Genomic DNA, 24,466 nt, shown 5'->3' with positions numbered 1-24,466 from the left:
TACCAATAACACCTACCTTCTCTACCCAGTTCTAGCTCAGCAGCGCAGTATGTGTTCATGCATTTACCTGAGAAATTTGTTAAGATCTCCGTGCTTCATATACTCAAAGACCATGATGAGTGGATCACCCTCAACACAAACACCATAGAACTTGACAATGTGCTCATGTTGCAGGTTAGTTAGCAGCTCTGCCTCACGGTGGAAGTCCTTGCGGGCATTGTCGCTGGCATCCTTCAGTGTCTGTCAGAGAAGATGAAATTTAAGGAAGGTGTTGTATTTGCAGAAGGTACTGAACATGGGGGATGGTGCTGTAAGGGTAAGATAAGGACACTCTACTGCATGAAGAATGGAAAAAGTACTTACTTAATAACTCTTTTAGAAATGCAGATGTGATCTTTAAATGCAATAAAAACTATGGCAGTACACTTTTAATTCTTCTGCCACACATCATCCCAAACAAGAATTTTCCTTATGAGAGGATGAGGAATATTCATGATCTTACTGTGCCAAGTGTTTTCCAAACACAGAACAAATAAACTGATCTTATAAAAAAAATATATTATTAAACAGCTGATTCATGTCCTATAACATTTAACTCAGGCAAACCCTAGCATCTTTTTGATATTCACCTTTCTTGTAAGTAATTTAAAATAAAACTCTCATTGCTTGAAATACTTAGGAGGAACATAGATGCATTATGTATTACTAATGTCGCTGTTGCTGATGTTTGCCCCTGTGGTGTGCTATACATAAAGTAGATTTATACAACGGTATGCCCCTGGACCAGAACTTACAACCTGAGACTTCAGCCAGAAACTCCTTTGAAATTTGGTAAACCTAGTCACATGCCTAAGACTACACATATGCATGAGTAACTGAAGGATTGATCCTAAATTGATAGACAGAGAGGAAGTACATGCAGATCAGAATTCTGGTGGGTGAATTTTTCTCACACTCTTTTGTTTATACAGCTCTAAACTCTTGCATATTTTCATTTTGAAGGAAATACATCAACACTGGATTAAACAGGAGGCTTAAATGTTGTATAATGAAATAATGCTAATATAACTGCCATGCATAGACAGTTTCAGATCTCTTCTTAAGAGCTGTACTTCCTGAGCAAGAGAACACTTTCATGCACAAAAAACCAAACCAAACCAAAACAAAGTTCTGACACCAATTATATGAGGAATAATTATAATTGACAGTAAACCACTGCTAGGCTCTACCTTCAAAAGGCAACGTGGTTACACTATGCTAATTCAAACAATATTTTTAAAACACTTAGAGAAAGATACCAGGCTACTAATGTTCACAATTTAGTATTCACAGAAACTGATGCCTGGGCCCTGTACCTGTGTAGTTAAAAGCCAAAGATTTTAAATAGTAGTTAAAATACAAAAAGAAGACACAAAAGTAGTGGTATTGTTTCACCTAAATATGCTTTTTCCTGACCATCTAGTCACTCTATTTTCCACCTCGAATTCATATACAGAGTATGGGACCAAGCTTATTCATCAGAACAGACACAGAACACACTGATACTGTGCAATCATTCTGCCAACATACTCAGATTTTAGCTGCACTAGTCATAGTTTGTTCAAGCTCTTTCTTTAACAGGGACACTGTCCACTTTTCTAGTATTGTATTTTTGCGTGTGTGAAGAAGGGACTAAAAAATGACTGTTGGAAAAAACACTTTACCTGTGAAACTGAAACCACAGGTCTAGAAAAATGAAGAACTACCATAGAAAGGTTCAGATAGGGAGACAAGGAGCAGGGCAGACTGCATAGCCATCTATCAAGTTTAGGGGCTTTTCCCTGTGGATTTTGGGCTCTATGGATCCTAGAGGCAACAGAAATCACTCATGCCACAGATGTCCCTTTCCTGAGGGACCCACTCATGCATCTCGCATGTTAAGAAGGCCCAGAACCCTTCTTCCACAACTTTTACAAATAACGATGCAACCAGGATATTACATCATCAAAGCTTAACAAGTACACAGAGGTACCATCTAAGGTGGATACCAAATGGACTCTCCACTATGGTCCTCACACATTCACAACTGAACTGAGTGAGGACTGGAACAAAAACATCTTCCAACACTTCTGGGCTCTGGCATGATGCTTTAACATTATACAGACACCAACCCACAGTCCAATCTATGGTATAGAATAAAATCATCCTGAATAATTCTATTGTCACTAGAGTTTCCTCTAGTGGCTTAATGTGTAAAGCAATTGGACTGTAATTCTTCTCAACAGCAACAGAATTAGAAAATTAATATAGAAAACATTTTTAAATAATAGCAACCTGGGAAAAAAATGACAGGGAGAAGCATGGGCTGAATCTCTTTCCAGGAGGCTCTTTCCCTGGAAAGACTGTAAAAATGCTCTGCCCTGTGAGGATGGCATATTGTATATTTCAGAAGACACTTTTTATCTTACAGAAACAGCAAAATTATCATATGACAGAGCAGTTGCCATGGCAATTACACATTTTCTGTCAAACACCAAAATGCAGAAGGGTCTAAAACCCAGGTAAAACTTGGGCATGGTTTCTACTATAAAGGGGTGACTTGAATTTCTGTCATCCACCATTGCAGAACCCCTTTCTCATTATTTCATGCAGTGCACAGAATAGACACAATGCATGAGAGATATCTGACACAGGCAAGGAGGGGACTGGAAAGTGAAGAAAAAAAAAAGTACATGGAATTTACACAGAAATGACATTGACTAATGCATTTAGCTTGTTCTCAGTGCAAGCAAAAAAATAAAACAAAAATAAATCCGTAAGAGCACAAAGAGAGAAAAAGACATATTCATTATTCTTATCATTACTGACAAGTACATCCATGCTCTGCATACAAAGCACTCTCACCAGTCAATAGGAGTTTTTCCCAAGAGATACAACCACATGTTCTTTCCAACCACTCAGCCCAAAAGCTAAGGAGAAGAGACAAGCTCCCTTGGGCAACAGAGGGACACCCTGGCTGTTACAGGAGCTCCACATCTACTGAGTTCATCCCTGTAACAGTTAAACCACCATCCCACGCTTATTTCTCCTTCAGACTCCTTTTACACATGTCAGTGTACCATCTGGTGTCTGCAGACCTATGCTCTGTATCGAGTACAAACCACCAGCTCCTTAGTCCACCCTGACACCACACGGGCAAGTCAGAGAAATAGCAGGGGGAGATGGCTCTCACCAACATCAGTGTCACTTGGTAATGAAACTCTCACGACAGCTGTCCTTTATGCTGTTTCAGCCCACCAGGAAATCCTTACTACTGCTCCCCATCACCATACAAGAGCTAAGTGATATATTTCCTCAAGAAATGAAGGGGTGGTTTTGAACCTTCTCTAAACTGAAGACCCAAAGATTTGGAAATCTTTGTTTTTACTCTGCATGTACTGTGGAAATGTTTTTCACCTCATGCACATAGCAGCCTGCAAGCAGAGCACATTCCTAGAACAGCACAGGGTGAATCCCAACCTCCAGCCTCCCAGGAGAGCCAGAGGCAGCTGCTAACCTGTGTCCTGACAGTCATCCTCACCTCCAGCTCTGGACAGGTTAAACGAGTGCAGGACTATGCCTGGGGATCCACCCTATGAGGAGACAGTACCGATCCAGGCCTGAAGAGCCACTGCGGCGTGGTAAAATGGCTTGGAAAGAAATTGTAACTTTCCCTTCTTCCACCCTCTGTTCTCTGAAAATGCCTGCAGCAAATGGTGTTCTGATATGCGCTAACTCACACAGGAGGAAGGCTAGTACAGTGCCCATGCAACCAGATTAACCTGTGGTTAGGCTGTACTCACAGGGCGTGACTCACAGAAAGCTTTTACACTCAGTACTTCCCCCAAAAAGCCTCATGATTGAAACAAATTGAAACAGATTTTCTTTCTCCCTTTCCAAGGAGCATAAGCTCAAGCACTTTGGGTTGTTTATGCCAAGTCTGATTTTATATTTTTCACAGATTTTTCTTGGCTTCTTAGCGCCTAAATAATTTGCTGCTGCAGCAACATCAGCATTTTGGATACCAGCTGGTCAAAAAGAAGGATGCATGTTGAGTCAAACGATGTGACGCCCAGGGCCAGGCACGAACCGTGCAGCAGCCCAGTAACCAGCAGGTGCAGGCAGCTGTCGTGGACCACCAGCTACCCTGATCTACCCCATGCAGGTGACACCATGTCTCCTTGCTGCCAAAATCCCCCTGGCACTGACATACTCCTCACCAAGCGCATATTCCTACTGGGCTCACCAAATCTGTTTCATGGAGACAGGTGTGCTGTGGTTTTCCCATAAGGGTGAAGCTCTCTAAAGCCCCTGCTGTGTGCCAGGAGGAGCTACCCCTCTGCTGTTCGCATCCAGGTCTGCTCCTCTAAGATGAAAAAAAACCAAAATCACACATTTTCACTGTCAAACCCTGTGCTCGGCATTGAGGTCTGGACACAGTTCTCTGGCTAGGCACTGGTGAGGTGCCACACTTTGATCTACACTGTGGCTGGAAGATATTTATGAGCTATTGTTGGTACCACAGTGAAAAAGAGAAATGCCAGGCAACTAACTCCTTAGTTATATGTGGATCAATCCAATGGTACAGTTCACCAGAAGATTCACTCTTTGAAGGCAGCCAGAGTCACATCTTCAAGAGTCAATGTGAGAAACATTAAATGGGAATTATCTGCTCCCAGAGGTCATTCTTCCCACAGCTGCCTGCAAGATCCTTATTAAAGACACTACAAAGAGTGGATTTGGGTAAAAAAAAAAAAAAAAAAAAAAAAAAAAAAAAGAAATGGTATGACAACTGGTCCAGAAAACTGATAAATTTGTCATACAAATCCATGCAGATATATCTTCTTTTAAAGGCTGCATGCTCTTCCATATGAATTATGCTGAGAAAGAGCAGCAGAGAGTAAGTGTGGCACAGCATTTAACAGCAGAAGTGCTAGGCTCCATTTGGTCAGGACTTTCAAAGGGAGCAAGTGAATGGGAAGACTTTTATTCTGCTTTCAAGCAGTTCTCTGAAGTGACAGAGGAAAAGCAGTTTTTACTCTAGCTTCACCAAAATACAGTGGAAACTTCATTCAGATCTAGTTTTGTCATCTCCTACCTTTTGCTTTCTGCAGTCTATGATATAACTCTTCAGGATCTAATTTTTTCTTATCAGTCAACTTGACCAAACAACTCCCAAGTATCAAAAGCTTGCAACCTCCGCAAACCCTCAAAACCTGTTATTTTTGATGGAGTAGGAAAGCAGTCTACAAGTCCATCCTTCTTTCGTGTTCTTTCATTGCCAAATCCAAAACTCTATTTCTTGTTCTCAAATTCAGAAAGATGATCTACTCGATTTCTCTTACTGTATGGTTTGATTAAAAATGTCTGCACGGTTGCCTAATTGTGACTGTTCAGATAAAATTATTTTCCAATCTCTAGGCACAGTCCAAATTCTAAATGTGCATTTCCCTGCATTTAATGAGATATTTCAAACACTGGACACCTTGTTCAGCTTTTGGCAGAACTCTGCAGATGGAAATGAAATTGTTGCCAGGGAGACTTTTAAGAGTGGAGTTTCACCAATACTGTTTTCTAGCATACATCCATAGCTGAGGACAACACCCAACCTCAGCCCTTTCGTTTTGAGGGACAAAGAGGTTAGGTATGGTGAAGCAGGCTTGGCGTCCAAGCTCTGAGACCAAGCTGGGAATCTTGCTCCTTGCTAGATTCCCAGCACACCATGTATCTGTGCTTTTTTGGAAAAGCAAAAAAATACCATAATTTTTTTTTTTTTTGGTTGGGTTTTTTTTCTCCCTCCTCCTCTCAGAAATGTGAAAATTATTCTGTATACTTGAAACTTCAAGGTTACAGCTATTTTCGTGTAGTTTCTTCCTCCTCTGGGCTGTATTTAAAGAGAATTGACTGGAGCTGTATAATGAAGAACCACTTCTTCAGGTCTGACATACCACAATTTCTGGATTTCCATACAGCCAGTGTTTAACAGCAGATGACGATATTATACACAAGTTTGTTATAACATTCCCGGCAGGTATATTTAATGGCAATTACTCACAGATAGTTTCAGTGGCTGACTAAAATAATGGCACAAGCCTAAAAAAGAAAGGCCGGCTTTGACTAGCAATTATACACATAACCTATTCCCTTAGCTAGTAATTGATCATTTTTCTAGACACGCATATGTCACAAGTATTTTTTAATGACCTATACATTATTTTTCACTAATTATATTTTGCAAAGATTTTGCCCCTCTGTGACACAGTCTGCTTCCCCTGTTTCCCTTATGAAATCCAGCTCTTATTTTATAATCCACTGCAAGATTAAATATCACATTCTCTTAATGCTCCATTAGCCTTGTGAGTCTTTCTACATATATCAGAGCAGTTGCATTGGGCTACGGAATAGGCAAGCATGATTATTTACAAATAAAATAGCTTTAGTTGCAACCATGAATTAATGATGGAAACCCTAGACTCTTTTACCTTCACTGCCACCAAGATCTTGTCCTGCTCTGGACTGAGGTTATAGCATTCCGCCAGAAATACTTTCCCGAAGGCTCCTTCTCCCAGTTCTCTTTTGAGAACAATATTATGGCGCTTGATGTGTTGCACAACTGTGAAGAGAAGACAAAACAGAGGTCATAAGTGAGCTGCAAGGCCAGGATGGGACAGGGTCCATGGTTGCAGCCACATGAAGAGAGTTGCACGTGTCATGGAAGGAATCTCGTGTCATTCATTAGTGCCTTGTTCAAAAAGACCGAGTTAAGATATTTATATTTGGAGAGTAGAGCTGCTATAGAATTTGTTGCAAAAGCATTTGCTGCAAAAGAAGACATGGAATTAAGAATCACCGAGGAAAAGGCTATTTATCATTGTGTTAGGATGACCACTACAGAGCACAGGTAACAGCCACTGCTGCTTTTTTAAAACATCAAGGTGAAGAATCAGAAAGCAAACCAAACCTTTTTTACACTACTTCTATTTTTGTACCTCTAATAACAGCTGAACTTTCTCTTCCAAAGCCAAAAAGTTTTAAAATTAACCTAATCCAAGAAGACAAAATGTGCCCTCCTTCAACTACATCCATCTTACTCTCTGGTACTCTTACCACTTGTTCAACTGCTTTCCCTCCCTATGCTATACTACAGTTAGTTACAGTAAGGTAAAACTTTGTTCTCACAGACATGATTTAGAGTATTGCTTTGAATTAAAAGAAATAAAAGATGGACAAAGGTTTTAGTCAGCATAGTGGACAGAGCTTTAGTTGAGTTGCTGCCCAGAATTGATTCAGACATTAAAGTCCTTGAGCATTTTTGTTCAACTGATTTTACATTTTCCTTTCAGCACAAGCTTCCATTAAAAGATTTAATATTTAAAAGACTGTACCAAATTTTTTAGAATACATTGTCAATTTACAACATTCAAGCTAAATAAAGCAGCTTCAAGGGCAGTTTAACTGGTCAGCTCAAGAGGGTTGACAGCTTGTGTTGCTGAAATTGTACAAACCAGACAGCATCTCCTGATGAATTTAATCTCAGTGCATTTAGCTGCTTTTATAAACACTGAAAGTTAACCCTGCCTAGACAAATTCTATTTGTAACTTAAATATTGAATGCAGTGATGTAAATAGTGGTGCACAGGCATCAGGCTGGCTTCTGCAGAGGCATTAATCTCATCTTGGCTGCTTAACTGCAGAGATCAGGGCTGAACCCTACCATAATTCAGGATATATTCAGGTGCAGACCATGTCCTGCCTTCATGATTGGCCACATGCCTGTTCCTAACTGGCTGATCACTTACAAAGAAACCACCTTGCCTGTATTACTGAAAGATGGAAAACCGACTACTTCTGGTAACAGCAGTGGGAAGGAATGGCGCAGCCTGTCTCCATTGCCGTCACCAGCATTTGGAGAAAGGGCCCACAGCCTATGAGAGAAAAATAGGTGCGTTCCACACCCTGAGCTTATGGCAGCATAACCCAAGAGCATGATGTATAAATGCTCTTCGCATCTGTGTGCTTGCATGTGAGAAGAGCCCAGTGCTGGAGCAAGCCAGGAGAGTGAGAGATGTCCCCAAGCATGTCCATCATGAGTCTCCCTGGCTTCCAGTGCACCTGAGGAGCAGACCCCCATCAGATGCAGCTGGCACCTGCCAGAAACCCAAGCCTACCCAAGCCAGAAATGCAAGCAGGACCACGACACTCTGGAAGAAAAGTAAGGAAAGCTGGCTTTTCCCCATGTCATACCAGACCCTCCAGAGTCTGCTCCTGTTCCTGCAGCTGGCGGCTGCAGGCAGGGGGGCATTGCCACATGTCAAGTACTCATGAAATGAGACTGCAAGGTACCAATGATTTTTAATCTTGTCAAAGTCTGGTCTAGCATAAGTATAATTGCTGTTAGATATGAAGAAAGTACTGCAAATGTAGGAAGGCACTGCACAATGACCTTGCAGGAAAATCAAGACAAAGTTTCTATTTCTTCCAGGTGACATATGTCACTTTTTTGTATAATGACATTTCCTTGTTAAGAAAGACTTCAGATGGCTTCCCAGGCTGAGAAAGTTGGGGCTGTTCAGCCTGGAGAAGAGAAGGCTGCGTGGAGACCTCACAGCAGCCTTCCAGTATCTGAAGGGGGCCTACAAGGATGCTGGGGAGGGACTCTTCACTAGGGACTGTAGTGACAGGACAAGGGGTAATGGGTTCAAACTTAAACAGGGGAAGTTTAGACTGGATGTAAGGAGGAAGTTCTTTACTGTGAGGGTGGTGAGGCACTGGAATGGGCTGCCCAGGGAAGCTGTGAATGCTTCATCCCTGGCGGTGTTCAAGGCCAGGTTGAACAGAGCCTTGGGTGACATGGTTTAGTGTGAGGTGTCCCTGCCCATGGCAGGGCGGTTGGAACTAGATGATCTTAAGGTCCTTTCCAACCCTAACTATTCTATGATTCTATGGTGACACATTTATATGGACATGCTTTGTTTGGCCAGCTACCCAAGAAGCTCCCCTGCAGTCAGTATTTTTGTCTCCTCCTCATCACTGGCTTTTCAAGTAAAGCACAAAATGCAGTCAGCACAAGACAAGCCTGAACCAAAACACACATTTTCCTTATGGATGCAGGTTTACCGGTATCTGTTGCTTCTGCTAATACTGGTCAAAAGGCAAACGTGAGGAGGACTGCTGCCCCGGCATGCCACTTCAGCACGAGTGTGTCACAGCTCATGACCTGTGCTTTAAAAAATGCTTACTAAGAAGTTAGTACAACCCTTATCCCCTGCCAAATTTCCCATTCAACCCTGCCTCTTGGGGAACTCTTCTCTTTCTCTCTGCTTGACCAGCATCACCAGGATTCTTCTGTTCGTTTCCTAGAGAGAGAAGCTCAGCTCAACATTGCCATTGCCACTATCTTAAAAAATGCCCACGAAACCCATAGACAGGGATTAGGGCTGAGATCCTGTCCTGCTGGTGTCAGCAGCAAAACTACAGCAGAGGCAGCTCTTCACTTGGTCCTCTCCACAGCTGCCAAAGACCTGGTGATGAACACAGTCAAATTTTTTATGAATTTTGTGTGGGTCCTCTCCATTTTGAACCCTGGTGTTGGCCTTACAGTATGAAGGTTTTTTGTGAAGTTCCTGGAGGAGTTCACAAACAATATGGTGAAGATAAATAAGAAACATATCAAATACTTCTCTGTAGTACACTTACATTGCTGCTAAATGCTCTTATATAAAACAAGCATTTGAATAAACAACCCATCTGATAAACGAAACTGTCAAAACCAAAACACAGAAAGCCACAGAAGAGATCTGTGCAGAATATATTTGCAGCTTGTCACGTTCTGTCTATCTGTGTTACCTTTCTGAGCTGCACCGAGTTACTAAACAAATAAAAAATGACAGTAAATGAGACTAAATGGGCAGAGAGATTAAATACAAGAACAATGTAAGTAAATCAAATACATACATTGTGATGGAAATATAAGCTGAGGAAAAAAATCTGTTCAGCACATTCAGGGACCCAGCCATAATGATACAATCTTCAGTGAAAGGAGATTTCAGCAGAAGATACACTGAAAAATTCAGGTCAAAATCTGCTTTCAACTAATATAAGAATAAAGCAAATTATCTCTGTTGAAGTCCAGGAGAATATCCTGGATTTACGTTGAAGAAACAAAACAGAATTTGGCCAGAGAGGTGGCATAACTGAATTACTAAAGAAGCGGTCTCATAACATTGTCTAACAGGCAAAAGATACACAAACATTCTAAGGGCATCTATGTATTTTCCTCCTTTTCACTCAAATTGTGATTGCCTTTGAGCTGCCATTTGTACTTTTAAGAACATACATTCCCTGGTTTAAAAGATCTTGTCTGATTACTGTAAAAAATACATTATAATAAGCCAAAAGCTAAATTCAGTTCAAACACTAAAGAGAAAAATGAAACATAAAATACAAAGTGAGACTGAGCAAATTAAACAAGGGTAAACGCTGAAAACAGGCCATGGTGTTAAATAATAACCACACAGCTGTGCCCATAAAAGACAGGGCTCCCACAGATGACTGCAGAGAATTGGCTGGCAACAAGGAACACAACTGCAGAAGAGGGCTCTCTTCTCATCTCGAGGTCTCAGAGAAATCCCACCAACAGAGCTGGACTTGTGGGTTATTCACTTACTGACAACAGCACATCGTACTGGACGTGATGCATCAAAGCCTCATTCTGCAAACACTATCTGCAGGCATGGGATTTCACTCCACAGGTAACCTACCTTTGATGGTGAGGCTGAAAAGAGAGGGTCACGCCACATTTTGGAATGGGTCCCAGCAAAACAGGCAACTCAGGATCACCTCACCATATTGAATTCATTGAATTGGATGTGATTGATTCAAGCCACTGACAGCAGGACACTCAGTACAGATTATTAAAATATTTCTGTACATAAATAAGAAGTGAAATGCTCTGACAGAGTGAAAGTGTTTTCCTCTTTGTCACAAACAGTAAGTCTGAATAATTTACCACCACATGTGACCATGACACCACCTAGACTGGTGGCCTTCTACGTATATTACTGAGTTAAATCATAGACTTGATCCTATTATTGAGTTAAATCATAGACTTGTGCTTGGCAGGAGACTGCCTCCTGAAAGTAGCTATGCCAGTCTCGATTTGAAAGTCTGAACCATTCACTTGTCCTAATGTGTAATCACTTTCATTGCTAATAAAAATGCATGCCTTATTGTCTCTTCATTTTTAGCTTCTCTGGCTTGCATTTCCCTCCCTTGGTGTTAGGAGGCTTTCTTTAATACCTTGAGTGGCCATTTAAAGTCTAGTATTAAATATCTATATCAACAAGCTTCTTGCTCTTCTTGATAAGGCAAACAGATGGAAGCTCCTCCCAGGAGCTTCTCCAGTTCACCGATTTTCACAGCTCTTCTCTAGAAAAATTTTCAACAACCTTTTAAAAGAAGAGGTTTCCAGTTGTTTTTCCCAGCTGGAAGCCACATTCTTGTATCACACTCCACAAGGTTGTGAAAAAAACATTTAATCAGTCCTCTATCTCTGCACATCCAAAGATCGCACTGGTCCTTTTGAGGCTGGGTTTCCTAAAGAGCACAAAAATTACACAGTTATGTGGCAAGCATGTGTTTGTCTCATCTTGAACACCTCACCCAATTACAATATCACAAGTGCTGTTAAGTTTCAGATGTGTTCCCATGTGCCTTATGAGAACAGGAAAGCAGAAGAGAGATCTGTCCTTACATAGGGGCTGCAACATGGACTCACTGCCTGAGAGGCAGCAGACAGGCTCCATAATCACTGCTCACTGAACTAACGCTAGAAGATCCTGTTGTGCTGCATACCCACAGCACATCTGATTAAATCATCTGCTGAGGCTGCTTTCTAGGATACCGCTGAAAATTTTGCTCGCAGTATACATTTGGACCAGTCCTGATGAAATGTGTTGTGCCATGACCCTGAGAAGAGAATGAGGATCTTAAAGATGGCAGGTAACCAGGCAAGGTAGTATTACAGACATAGTTGCAGTTGCATAAGGAAAAAGCAGCTGCAGAAAAGACGTGCAGTAGCAGCATCTCTACATTTCTGCATTCTATTGCCAGAGTAGAAATTTTGGCACATTGAAATATCTACTCTCTAACAAGGCAATAAAAGGCAACAATAGCAACCTTAGTTTTTTTACTTTTAACCTCTCAGCATTGCCTGGATGCAGAAATAGGCCAGCTGAGTCCTGAGGGTATATTTCTGATTATTTGATGTATTTATCCAATACAACATTCAGTGCTGGTTATTTTCTATGCATTTTTGTGTAGTGCTGTTGTTTAATTTTTACCACACAGCAGCAACAAATTCTCACACAAGACTAGTGCCCAGCTGTTGTAGGCACAAACAAACAAGCAGCATGTGCTCATATGTATAGTCCACAGCAGATATCCAAATCACACCTCTTTAACAGAAGGAAAATAGGCCGACAGAAAACCTGGTCCTCAGGTACCATGCTCTAAATGAAAGGTGCTGATACAGGCTATAGAAAACTGAGTATGGAGGACTCACAGAAGAACTAGGTCAGAAAGACCTACACAGAAGAAGTAGGTCAGAAAGACACTTGGGTCTTGTCACACTACCTGTACAAATATGGCTTCTGAATCACTTTAAATTTTGTTTTGTTTCTTTGAAAAAGAACAGTTTAATTCAACAGTTGTAAAAAAGTTATCCCTGTGTGGCCACCAAGTGATCTGCCAGATTTTTCACACGCATCAGACCCCAAATGAACCTTGGGGAGACATTTAGAGGGCAAGCCGAACAGCCAGTGGTCTTCCTGGAAGAACTGGAGACATATCTGAAAGGCAAACCTTTGAATACTCACACGAATGGCATAATTCTCAGGGAATTCCCAGCTGTCAAGAGCTACATCTGATGATAAACCAAATAAATCCGTGATTGCTGCAGCTTAACATTTCAGTTGCTTCATTTACAACTTAAATCTTCACAGGATCTATATTCTAAACCCCAGAGTTTCTATTGTCTTGGCTGAGAATGAGACTTCCCTTTTTGACACAGGGCTGCAGGTCCTGGTGGGGTGACAGTCCTCCCCCATTTGCCTGCACCGGAAGGGGCATGACAGCTCTTGCCCACTATAGACTCATTTTGCTGTAGCTTGCATGGCCCTTCTCTGGCTCAGATTCAAGTATTCGCTGTCTTTTGGGGTTGATCCTTGATTTCTGGTGAGGCATTTTATCTTACTATTTTGTTAGAGTAATTGATTTGTTTTACTTAGCCAAGATCCTCTTAGTTTGCCTACAGATAGGCATATTGGCATACTTGATTAGATACTTATAGTCAAATAAGAACTCCCTAATAATGAATTACAATAATAATGCTATCATTGTTTTAAATGCATGAGCCTTATGAGCTAAATTCACACTTCAGAAAAACAAGAATAATGAAGTTGACAGTTTTTCCAGGCATTAATTTGCCCCTGCATTCAAAAACTAAGGTACACAAGCCCTTCAAGCCTTAGCAACCTGAAACTGTTTTTTATTTAATTTATAAATATGTATTAAATGTGGATTTGATCTGTTATGTGCTAAAACAATTGGGATACATCAGAATGAAAACTAAATTTGGTGCTCGATGTTCAGAATAAATATCACATATTAATTGCTCTGCATTTCTCTCTCTATGCTGCTTTCAGCCTGCTAATAGCTTTTCAGCACGGTAATCAGCTTTAAGCAAAAAACTGCTGGAATTTTGACCAAAGATTATCTTTGCAGATGTGCATACAATTAATTTTTAAATGCCAATCTCAATGCATTTCTTCCAAAAGATTAATGATAGTAAAACTTAAAGGGTATTGTACATAAGTTGCTGTATAAAACCCCTGCTAGTGTTATTTTATTGTGGTAAATCTGGTCCAGCTTCCATGTTTAAGTTAAGTGGAGACAATGACCTCACCACCACCACTCTTTTCTTGGCTCAGGCCAGGAAACCCTTTCCCTGAGCATGACACTAATTTTCAGGGATCTTCTGTGCTGCAGAAAGAGAAGTGCTCAACAAACGATGGGAAAGTACCATGAAGCATATCTCATATAATAGACTCTTGGAGGAGAGGAGGACTAATAAACATACTGTCTTCAAAGTGTTAACTCTTTTCTATCTCTGTTTTCAGAGATACAGGCATAATCTGAAATGCATCCCAGCATGCCAGTCTGAGAAGCAGGATCTGAAAGAAACATCTTACATTCAAAGACTGAGCTTGGCCTAAGTGGGTATGAAGGTGAAATTTAAAGGAGGTTGCCCTATTTTTGATGTAGGCTTCTTGCTTTCCTTTTTTCTCTTCTTATTTCAAAAAAAAAAAAAAAAAAAAAAAAAAAAAATTTTTGTAACTCAATATCAGGGAGGACAGAAGGGTTTTGCTGGTGGCCTTTTGTTTTGCTGGTGGCCTTTCAAAAGGAATTATGAAAAGTAAATGGAGCTTTCAAGCCTGTGAAGGAATAAACCACATGCTTAGATCACAGCCCCAAATTCTATTCCCTTACATAAAAGTTAAGCACATACTTAATCTTTACCTTTTGCTGAAATATTTTACTAAAAGATGGCATAGCATCTGATCTGTTATGCTAGATGGGTAGGTCTGTTCTGTTGCAGATAATTCTGCATGGAAGGAAAAGGGAACAATAGAGGAAACATCGGAGGAACATGACAGAACCCAGTCTTTTATACATCACTTTTATGCATATTATTTAGCCTTTTCCTAATAATTTTTGTTGTGTTTCAGAGCAACTTTTACAGTTCTAACAGGCTGCAGCACACTGCATGGCTTTCCATAAGAAAAAGCTGAATCTTATGCATGCCCATTTTTTATTTTATTTGGGATAACTGAGGTAAACTCCCACCCCAGAGGAAGGTTCAATCTCTGCTTCCTTAACTGCACAGTTAAGGCTTTGTTGCTATGTGGTTAGTCGGCCTTATGATTCTGTGTGTACCTCCTCCTTTCCTGGTTTTGGCCGTAAGTGTCCCTTAAACACAGAGAAAAGTTACAGGTTTGGTTATCTCTGAGGAGGACCCACAAAAGACACGTGAAGATATTGGGCATTGGAAAAAAAGAAAGGAAGAAACCTTAATCACCTTTTGATCAGATCCCTGTTTCACTGAGAAACAAAATCAGCAGGAAGGAAAGAAAACAAGTCTTGAGTCTTCCTACGCAGTGAAAAGGAAAGAACCGCAGTTTGTCCTCTATCCTCTGGGCACCTACAAGGGGTGAGCACTAACCATATACTGCCCCGAAGCCCCATTAACAGGAGAGATGAGCAAAACCATCATAAAAGGTAAACAGACCTGGAAAAGAGGCTCTTCACTTTCACAGATACGCTGTCCTTCAGCATTGCTGCGCTCTTCCATGCTGAGGCGTTTGTTGCTCTGCTTTTGTTTCAGTGACAGGCTAGCATACCTCTTCACTATGGCGCATCATCTACAGAGGCTTATGTCCCGGTAAGGCATTTCCCCCTTGGCCCCTGTTACAGTTTCAGAATCCCAGTGCTATTGTAACTGGCAACATACGCATGCAAGGTACACCCAGAAAACTCCTCGTTACTGATGGGCCATGCCAGACACTCCTAATGAGGCCACAATGCAGTCAAAAGATTATTACATTGTAATAGCTTCAAACAAGAGCCCTACAAGTTCTCACTAATAGGTCACCCAACTAATCAGTCACAAAGGATTTCACAAGACTGAACATGCTGCGGGTTTTTCAGGATCAGGTCCTCAACAACTGCAAAGAAAAGGTGACTTTTCTGTTGTCTTGTTGCATGTGCATTGGAAAAAATTCTTCCTGATTCCATATGAACATTGCACATGCCTCGTTTTTCAGGCTTTAAAAGATCTGCTTATCATAGACCACATATTATCACCTCTGCTGACCTGGCTCTTCTATCCTGCACCCTCCAAAGAACCAAGACCATAAACTATATGCTTATGCAACACAAATTATTCCATGTGTGAAGGTCATGAGGTTTCTCCAGCTTGGGTTCTCATAATTCTCAAGGGTCTGACAACCTCCCCGAATCCTACAGAGCAATAAGACTGACATTCCCCCTGCACTGAGCTTTACTTAAGCAAACAGTGATGCTCCTACTTGGAATTGCTCTGTAAATTCCACTAAACTATAGCTCAGCAGGATTTGAGAACTCTTCAAACCTTTTTTAATAGCAGCAGGATAGGTACCTATTCTAATTGTCCTGACAGCAAACACAACCTGGCCTATGGATACAGTCAGAAAAGCAAATCTGTGGCTTGACAATGGGAACAGCATGGCTTTTCCAAATAATTTCTCTTGGGGAAAAAAAGGTATTTTCTCTTCTCTCCTCTTGGATCTGCATGTTATTTTCATGTATCATGAAAACTAATGCATCCAGCTGAAAGATCTAGCAGAGGATATGAGAAATCTCCTTCCACTCACTCTGGACTGTGCTCCTGTCAGTTGAAATTAATGTTTCTCTACTTTTAATATAAAAAAGGTGGAGACATCCTTCTTTGCCGAAAGAAGTTTGGTGAGGGAGTAAAAGTCTCAGCTACATACAGCCCCTTGCAATCAGTCTGCACAACATACAGCCCAGGCCCACTTGCCCTTTAGCAGATCAGAGGCAATTCCACTATCTGTATGCCTCTGTGGTTATAAACCAGCTAGGAACCAGTTATTCAGTGTGTAGTCCCTCTGTTCAGATAGCAAGTCAAACGGAGTTAGGCTTAAAGCATGAGCAGAGACTGCCTAGGTTCCGCTACAGACAACAAATCCAACAGGTCAGTTTCTCAGCAATGTTCCCTTCAGACATCTGTTTAAAGAATGGTTTCATAAATATTCACTAGCATGTATAAATCCCCTCCCACATATCAATAAAACTTTATTTTAGAGAAGAAGAATGAACACATACATTAATCAAGTTAAATATATGATATGTCAGCAGCTAATAAAAACCAAAGACCTGTACTCCTTTAGGATAACAACAGCTTCTCACAGCACCCTCTGTAATAATGAACTGTCAGAGCCCCAGTACCAAAAGCGACAACGCAACCAACCAACCAACCACTAAACAGGATCTTTTAAAGCTGTGGCCCATGACAAGGTCGAGGACATGTTTGGTCTCTGCCAATATGCTTTCAGCACCTAAAAGCATCTTGGTTTTGAGTTGATAATCACAGTGTGCTGAGACAAGCAGCTGTCACTTAGAAACATGAGCTGCCCAAATGAAGCAAAATACATAGAAGTTTACTGCTGACTTACCACGCAATAGTGAACACAGTTATAGCCTTTTGAGGCATGGAAGTGAAAGACAGAAAGAGGGAGGGGAAAAAAGAGGAAAGGTAGGAAGAAAGAGGTTTAAACATTTTGTTCCAGTCAGTCTCCAAGAAAGAGGAAAACACCAGTGATTCAATCAAAGGAAGCCCTCCCACAGCCCCGCTGTTGCTGGAGAATTGGCCACTGGGCAGATACCTGAGACACGTATTTCCCAGAGCATACAGAGCCAGTCTTTGGCAAGATGTGAACTTTGAGTAATGGCAGTACACACACATAGCAGGGCAAACAAGAAGAATAAAGGCAGAAATGACTGAATGAACTTTATTCAGGATCTGGCATACGATGTCAGTATAGTGAACATGACCTAAAGAAGAGTGTTACACTCGTAGGCAGACTGAGTTGGCAGCTCTGACCAATTATTATCAGTTAATTTTACGGTGATAGCTACTACACACGTGATATTCTGTAAAAGCTTAATAGATGTCACCTTTCTCCCCTGCACTCTTTATATTTGGAAAGTACTTACAGTTGAATCTTCTGTCATACTTGTTGTAGACTGAAATGAATGCAAATGTAATTCTGGCAGTCTCTGCAAGAAACCAAAAATGCACGGACCACAGAAATTCACTTCCCCCCTAGTGTCTGTATGACTGTTGCTTTTAAAAAAACATAACTGTTTTGTTCCAACTACTGTACACCATGATATTTACAGCAACTGCAATCTGCACAAAACCAGGCAAAATGTAGGTTTTTTCTCTCCTTCCATCTTTGGTTCAAGTTCTCTCCCAGAGCAATAAATACCAGCTGCCCATATACTCATGGACTCAGAAAACATTTTGAGCAGCGGTAACCAACACAAAGGGCTGCTACATTTGTTGAACTGCAATACCCCACATGCTTAACAGTAAAGGAAATACTAAAAAATTACCATAATTTTTATTTTTACCAGTGAAACAGCTGGATTTTTTACTCAAGTTGCTCAGAACTGGTACTTGCAGCTAAGGAAATGGGTGTTGTCTGTCGATACACACACCGTCTGTGCTTGAATAAAACACCAAGGTTTTGTAGCATTATTATTAAGCATTATTGTTAGCCCTACAGACAAGATGTCACCACACTACATTAACACACCACTTTACAAGCAGTGCTGATTAACTGCTGCCTCCTGCAAGACCACCGCCAGCAAGTACAAGTACAAGGGCAAGTGCAGACTTGCTTTTAGGAGGAACTAGTTCAAAGCCTGCTTCAGAGTTGGAGGGCTAATTTGCCTTTTGGTGGTCCAACATTCACAGAACGGTTCTCAAGCAATTTCTACTCTGTGTTTCTAGGCCGTCCTTCTGGTCAGAAGTTCAAGAAGAGAAAGGGTCAGAAGCTAACGTAATTATTTATAAACCAATTTCAAGATTTACTGGGTACTTTTCCCAGTGGTTTTCCATGTACAACTCCCAACTAACTTACAGGCTAGTATGCTGCTTTCAGCATTGCTTCTGTCACATTTATTCTTCCCTTGTTGTAACATTTTCTTTGATAGGAAAATGGTAATTCAGCCACATTCCAAGAATGTAACAAGCTCTAACAGCAAAAAATAGCCATTACTGATTTGCATTTTTCCTTACGGATAAGGAGGCAACATTGCTTGCTTCTGAAACCTAGACACACACATAGAGGTGAAAAGGTATTTGTCATCAGCACTTTGGCAAACAACACTTACAAGGCTTCTGCTGAGTTAATGACTTTATCGTTCTTTCCCCCACCTAGAAAATAGGACCAGAAACGCTTATCTAGCTGTTTCATAATAGCTGGGGTTTTAAAAATTCTCATTAATTTCTATTCGGACACTGTCACAAAGCTGTAAGGTGTAAGTTTTATGTCCATCAAAGTTCTTAATTACGATATTTTGAAAACAACACCCCAAGCTCCTCGCTGTCATCACTTCCTTAGTTTCAAAATCTCAAGTGATCTTAGATATGGATTTGGCTGCAATGAATACTTTCTTTCATTTTTATGGATTCTGGCCTCCTTAAAGTTTAAGTGCATTACAACACAGTCAAAAATGAATGCAACTGGGAAGAAAAAAATACATTTTGAAAAACAATTTTACAACACTACTGCTTCTTTTGTGTTTCCTTCAGTGTTATCTTATATGCCATGAGACTAGCCCTGCTCTCACTCACAAAATGTAAACTGGGAAGATCACTGGAGTCCTAGATTAACAGTCACAAAGAGAAGCTGGTGAAGAAAGCAATTAAGAAACCCACAGCATCCTCTAATTTAAGGAAAAAAATAATAAATAAATAAATAAAAGGAGAAAAAAAGACTTGCCGTGAACAAAAGAAAATGTGCAGTCTACTGCCTAGCTAAGTGTCCTAATTCTTTTCTTACTTCAGTCTGTATGTTGTTAGTTTACAGCCTTTTATGTAACATCCTGCATAAAAATAAACAGGCCCTCAGGGATTTCTATACCACAACCAGCACTTCAAAACTACTTTCTGTAGCTCCCTTTCCACACCTTCATAAATGTAAACAAATACAGATTTCTGAACAGGAGGCACTGCAATAATTTTCCTTCATATTGTGCCAAGCAGGCATTAGAAATGCCAGTTGTTGTGGAAATGGGGGAAATGGTAAATAGCATCCTAATGAGGTTTATTCCAGCTAAGTAGCCGAAAAACATCATCGGGAAAAATCGCTTGTCAAGACTATTTTAAAAGGGATTTTTGCTCATAATTAACCAAGTCGAAAGCTAGCTACAATAGCTAGGAGCAAGTGGTAGAGAATCTGTATTATCCCTCTTACTGCTCAACAAGTACTGTGCTTTAACATACAGACCTTGCTGAAAGCCACAGGTAAGGACAGCCATGATGATTCCTGCTCCACTACAGAGTTTTTAGTTCAAGCTCAACATTGCAGGAATCTGATACAACTTTCCTGAATCAGGCTTGTCACTTACATCAAGGGAAACCTAAAACATGCAGTTTCACAGAAAAGAGGTATATCTTGCCTCAGAAATGCCTCAGAAATACCTCAGAAGTTGGACAGGTTGTGAGTTTGAAATGAAAAGATAGTACACACATAGCAAATGTGCTATGCGCTGCAGCTTTCCACCCAGTAATTCATATCTGCAGATATAAAGGAGAGAAGGATGATCCACCCCATAGAGTTTATTGTCTCCAGTGAGAAGCTCAAGACTGAACTGCTGATGGGCTTGGGCATAAGGGAGAGATTAAATATGGGCAGGGTGTAGTATGAACCCTAAAAAAAAGGGAAAAGAAAGATGACTAACCTGCACAAGTTCAAAAGAAAACTAAACTCCAGACCTCAGTCAATTGGTAGTGGTAATCAGATTTTCTCCTGTTTCCTTATTTAGGCATTTTAGGTCCTATTAATTTAGGGTTCTTCATCCTGAACAGCCTGTTACAGCTGCTCAGGTACAAGCTAAACATTGCTCAAGTACAAGCTAGGCATACGCCCTGCAAGGACTTCCCTTAAAGATTTTTTACAACATGTTAATTAAATACTATTCCTAGTACAGCAAGAATTTCCCCATATCCAAACCAGCATCACAGCCACTTGTTTCTGCATGGTGATGTTTTTTTTTCTGTTAAACTAGACAACCATATTTGGGGCGTGCTTGAAAGAAAGACAGAAACTCTTCCTAGCTTATTTATCACTACTTCTCACTGACTCAACTTTATTTTGATGCCACACGTTGCACAGCTGCCAGCCTGTTGGAAGTAAGTCTGCATCCCACTGGGTTAGCTGTCCTACAATTTCAAGAGCATGTGATCTCTTATGGAAGTTTGTGGATGTAGTTCCCTCACCCTCCCCAGCTATAGCACGACAATGCATGCCAGAACGTAGGCTCTGGCATGGACTTCGGAGACGGATGTGAAATGGTTACACAATTTTGCAATAAATTCATTATGTCAAGCAGCACCAGTTAAAGCAATCACTTTCCTGGCCAGAGAAATAAGTGAGGAAAAGAAAACCAGAAAACCCAAGTCTTCACTTTTCTGATGTCCTGTTGCATCAAAGCACAGGTTGCAACAAGCAGAGAAAGTGTAATATGCTTCAATGTCTTTTTCAGTTGCTACGGTACAGTTTCTTATGGAAAATTCCTTGTTCTGTGTGATGTTTTTCCTGCCTCATTTGGGATGGCAGAACCGTTCCTTGTGTCACCTGAGAAACCGGGCTGTCAGTTTCCACCTATTGGTGAGAAAGAAACTCATCAGCAGCAGAACTTAATGGAAAATTCCTCTGGTAGAAGTTTCTGCGCTGGAGGCCAACATGACACCATGGAGGAAGAATGGATGGGTCAGGTGCTGAGAGGGCCACGCAGGAGATCTGGCTTCATTTCAGGGTCTGCCCCAGACTTCCTGCATGAGCTGGAGCAAGGAATTTAATCCCCGGGATTCTCTTCTCAGGCAGGCAGGACAATGAAACACCCTTCCCCCTTCTTCACCCTGTGCGTGAAGCCCCAGGTGTGTAACCTACTCATAGACAAACCAATCAGCTCCATGTTACAGGAGCAGAGCCATACCCCAATGGCTCTTCAGGCAGAGGTTATTTGCAGAAGAAATCCCACAATGCTTTGCACTTTGAAGTCTTGTTTGGACCATGGGGCTGTACAGTAACTTTCAAAAGTTTTAATAAATAATTACACTGTTCTCCACTTTTAAGGAAAAATATCAACATAACCAAGGAGGGAAAATGCTAGCTTTACTGTATAGCCAAACAGGAAAAAGCATTTGCTTTTAGATGATATCTGCAATCTGTTTTCTGCATAAATAATAGTATTATGGCATCACAATAGTGATACAAAGCAATCAGGGACAGGGCCTTCTCACTACGGGAATTCTTTTTATGGATTAGTTTGAGGTAATCTGATTTCAATATGACATTTTTCCTACTGGAATGTTTTTCCTTCTAATCAAAAGATAATTAGATTACACCACTTTAGATTCATGACAAAACCAAAGCATGGTTAAAAAAATAAAGAAGAGAAAGAGAGACAGAAGACAGAAAGAGAGAAAGATAGAGAAAAAGAAAAAAAAAAGAGAAAGAAAGAGACAAAAAGAAGAGAAAGAGAGAAAGAAAAAGAAAGAGAGAAGGAAAGAAAGAAAGAGAGAAAGAAAGAGAAAGAAAGAAAGAAAAAGGAAGGAAAGAAGGAAGGAAGGAAGGAAGGAAGGAAGGAAGGAAGGAAGGAAGGAAGGAAGGAAGGAAGGAAGGAAGGAAGGAAGGAAGGAAGAAAGAAAGAAAGAAAGAAAGAAAGAAAGAAAGAAAGAAAGAAAGAAAGAAAGAAAGAAAGAAAGAAAGAAAGAAAGAAAGAAAGAAAGAAAGAAAGAAAGAAAGAGAAAGAAAGAGACAGGAAGGAAGGAAGGAAGGAAGGAAGGAAGGAAGGAAGGAAGGAAGGAAGGAAGGAAGGAAGGAAGGAAGGAAGGAAGGAAGGAAGGGAGGGAGGGAGGAAGGGAGGGAGGAGGGAGGAAGGAAGCAAGGAAGGAAGGGAGGGAGGGAGGGAGGGAGGAAGGAAGGAAGGAAGGAAGGAAGGAAGGAAGGAAGGAAGGAAGGAAGGAAGGGATGGACGGAAGAAGGGAGGGAGGGAGGGAGGGTGGGACGGAAGAAGGGAGAGAAGGAGAGAGGGTGGGAAGGAGGGAGGGAGGGAGGGTGGAAGGGAGGAAGGGAGGAAGGAAGGGAGGAAGGGAGGAAGGGAGGAACGAAGGAAGGGAGGAAGGGAGGAACGGAGGAAGGGATTGAGGGAGGAAGGAAGGAAGGAAGGGAGGAAGGAAGGGAGGAAGGAAGGAAGGAAGGGAGGAAGGAAGGAGGGAAGGGAGGGAGGAAGGGGGGAGGGAGGGAGGGAGGGAGGGAGGGAGGGAGGAAGGAAGGAAGGAAGGAAGGAAGGAAGGAAGGAAGGAAGGAAGGAAGGGAAGAAGGGAGGGAGGTAGGGTGGGAAAGAGGGAGGGAGGGAGGGTGGAAGGGAGGAAGGGAGGAAGGAAGGGAGGAAGGGAGGAAGGGAGGAACGAAGGAAGGGAGGAAGGGAGGAAGGGAGGAACGGAGGAAGGGAGGGAGGGAGGGAGGAAGGAAGGAAGGAAGGGAGGAAGGAAGGGAGGAAGGAAGGAGGGAAGGGAGGGAGGAAGGGGGGAGGGAGGGAGGGAGGGAGGAAGGGAGGGAGGGAAGGAGGGAGGGAGGAAAGGAGGGAGGGATTGAGGGAGGGAGAGAAGGAGGGAGGGAGGGAGGGAGGGAAGGAGGGAGGGAGGGAGGAAGGAAGGGAGGAAGGAAGGGAGGGAGGGAGGGATGAAGGAAGGAAGGAAAGGAGGGAGGAAGGGAGTGAGGGAGGGGAGAGAGTGATGAAGGGAGGAAGGAAGGAGTGCATTAACATTTTAATGCAGTTGGATACCTGCTGTACTTCAAAATACTGAAATTCCCATGCGCACCCTACATTGATGAGAAGAGCTTTTGACCTCTCTGTGGAAATGGGTTTTGAAAATAATAAATGCGTAAGTGCTTGAAAAGTGACTGCTTTAGTAATGTCTATCATGAGAATGAAAAGCATTCAAGATGTGACAATGCAGTTGCACTCCATGGAACAGACTTTCTATGGGTGCCAATATTTAAAGCCCCATTGACTTCAGTGGAGTTTCACCCTTTAATCCTAGAATGTTTGGATTTTGTTTGGTATCACTTGCAGTTACTTACAACCACTTTTGTCTTTTAGAGTGCCTCTCCTTCCCAGATAGTCCAACAGGAAAATTAATGGTAATGGGTGTAGGAATGCAAGAAAATGTGCCAAATATTAATTGAACACAAGTCAGGACATTGAAAATTTTGATTCCCACAGCACTGGTTTCAGCATAAAGCCAGCTGAAAATCTGACTGAAAAATTTAATAGTGTAAAATAAACTTTCAAATATTTGGCAGCAGGAAAATGTTGATTTTCAGTTACTTTTTTGGTTTTCTAAGAAAAAGAATTATATTCAACACTCCAAAGTGGAAAAGCTTCTTCCACCCTACCTCCACACACAAAAAAAACCCCAAATCAAAAAAAAAAAAATCTTGCTCATAATTTTGAAATATTTGTCTAAATAAGTTTTCATTTTAAAATACCAAATTATTTAAAAATTTTCTTGAAAATGTTTATTTTTCCA

General features: G+C 41.3%; 1 protein-coding gene across 1 annotated transcript in view; it reads right to left on the bottom strand.

Annotated features, from left to right (window-relative positions):
• Positions 1–24,466, bottom strand: part of NTRK2 (neurotrophic receptor tyrosine kinase 2) — a gene marked incomplete at both ends in the record, with an annotated part of 206,472 nt that overhangs the window by 47,917 nt on the left and 134,089 nt on the right. Inside the window, 2 exons of the mRNA XM_080637065.1 lie at positions 68–240; positions 6,501–6,631. Of these exons, the coding sequence (XP_080493191.1) occupies positions 68–240; positions 6,501–6,631 (304 nt within the window). The remainder of the gene's footprint in view (positions 1–67; positions 241–6,500; positions 6,632–24,466) is intronic.

This window comes from Psittacula echo, assembly GCF_963264785.1.
Source record: "Psittacula echo genome assembly, chromosome: Z".
Taxonomy (NCBI): domain Eukaryota; kingdom Metazoa; phylum Chordata; class Aves; order Psittaciformes; family Psittacidae; genus Psittacula; species Psittacula echo.
Note: the sequence above shows the minus strand (reverse complement) of the source record. Positions and strands in the feature narration are given on the sequence as shown.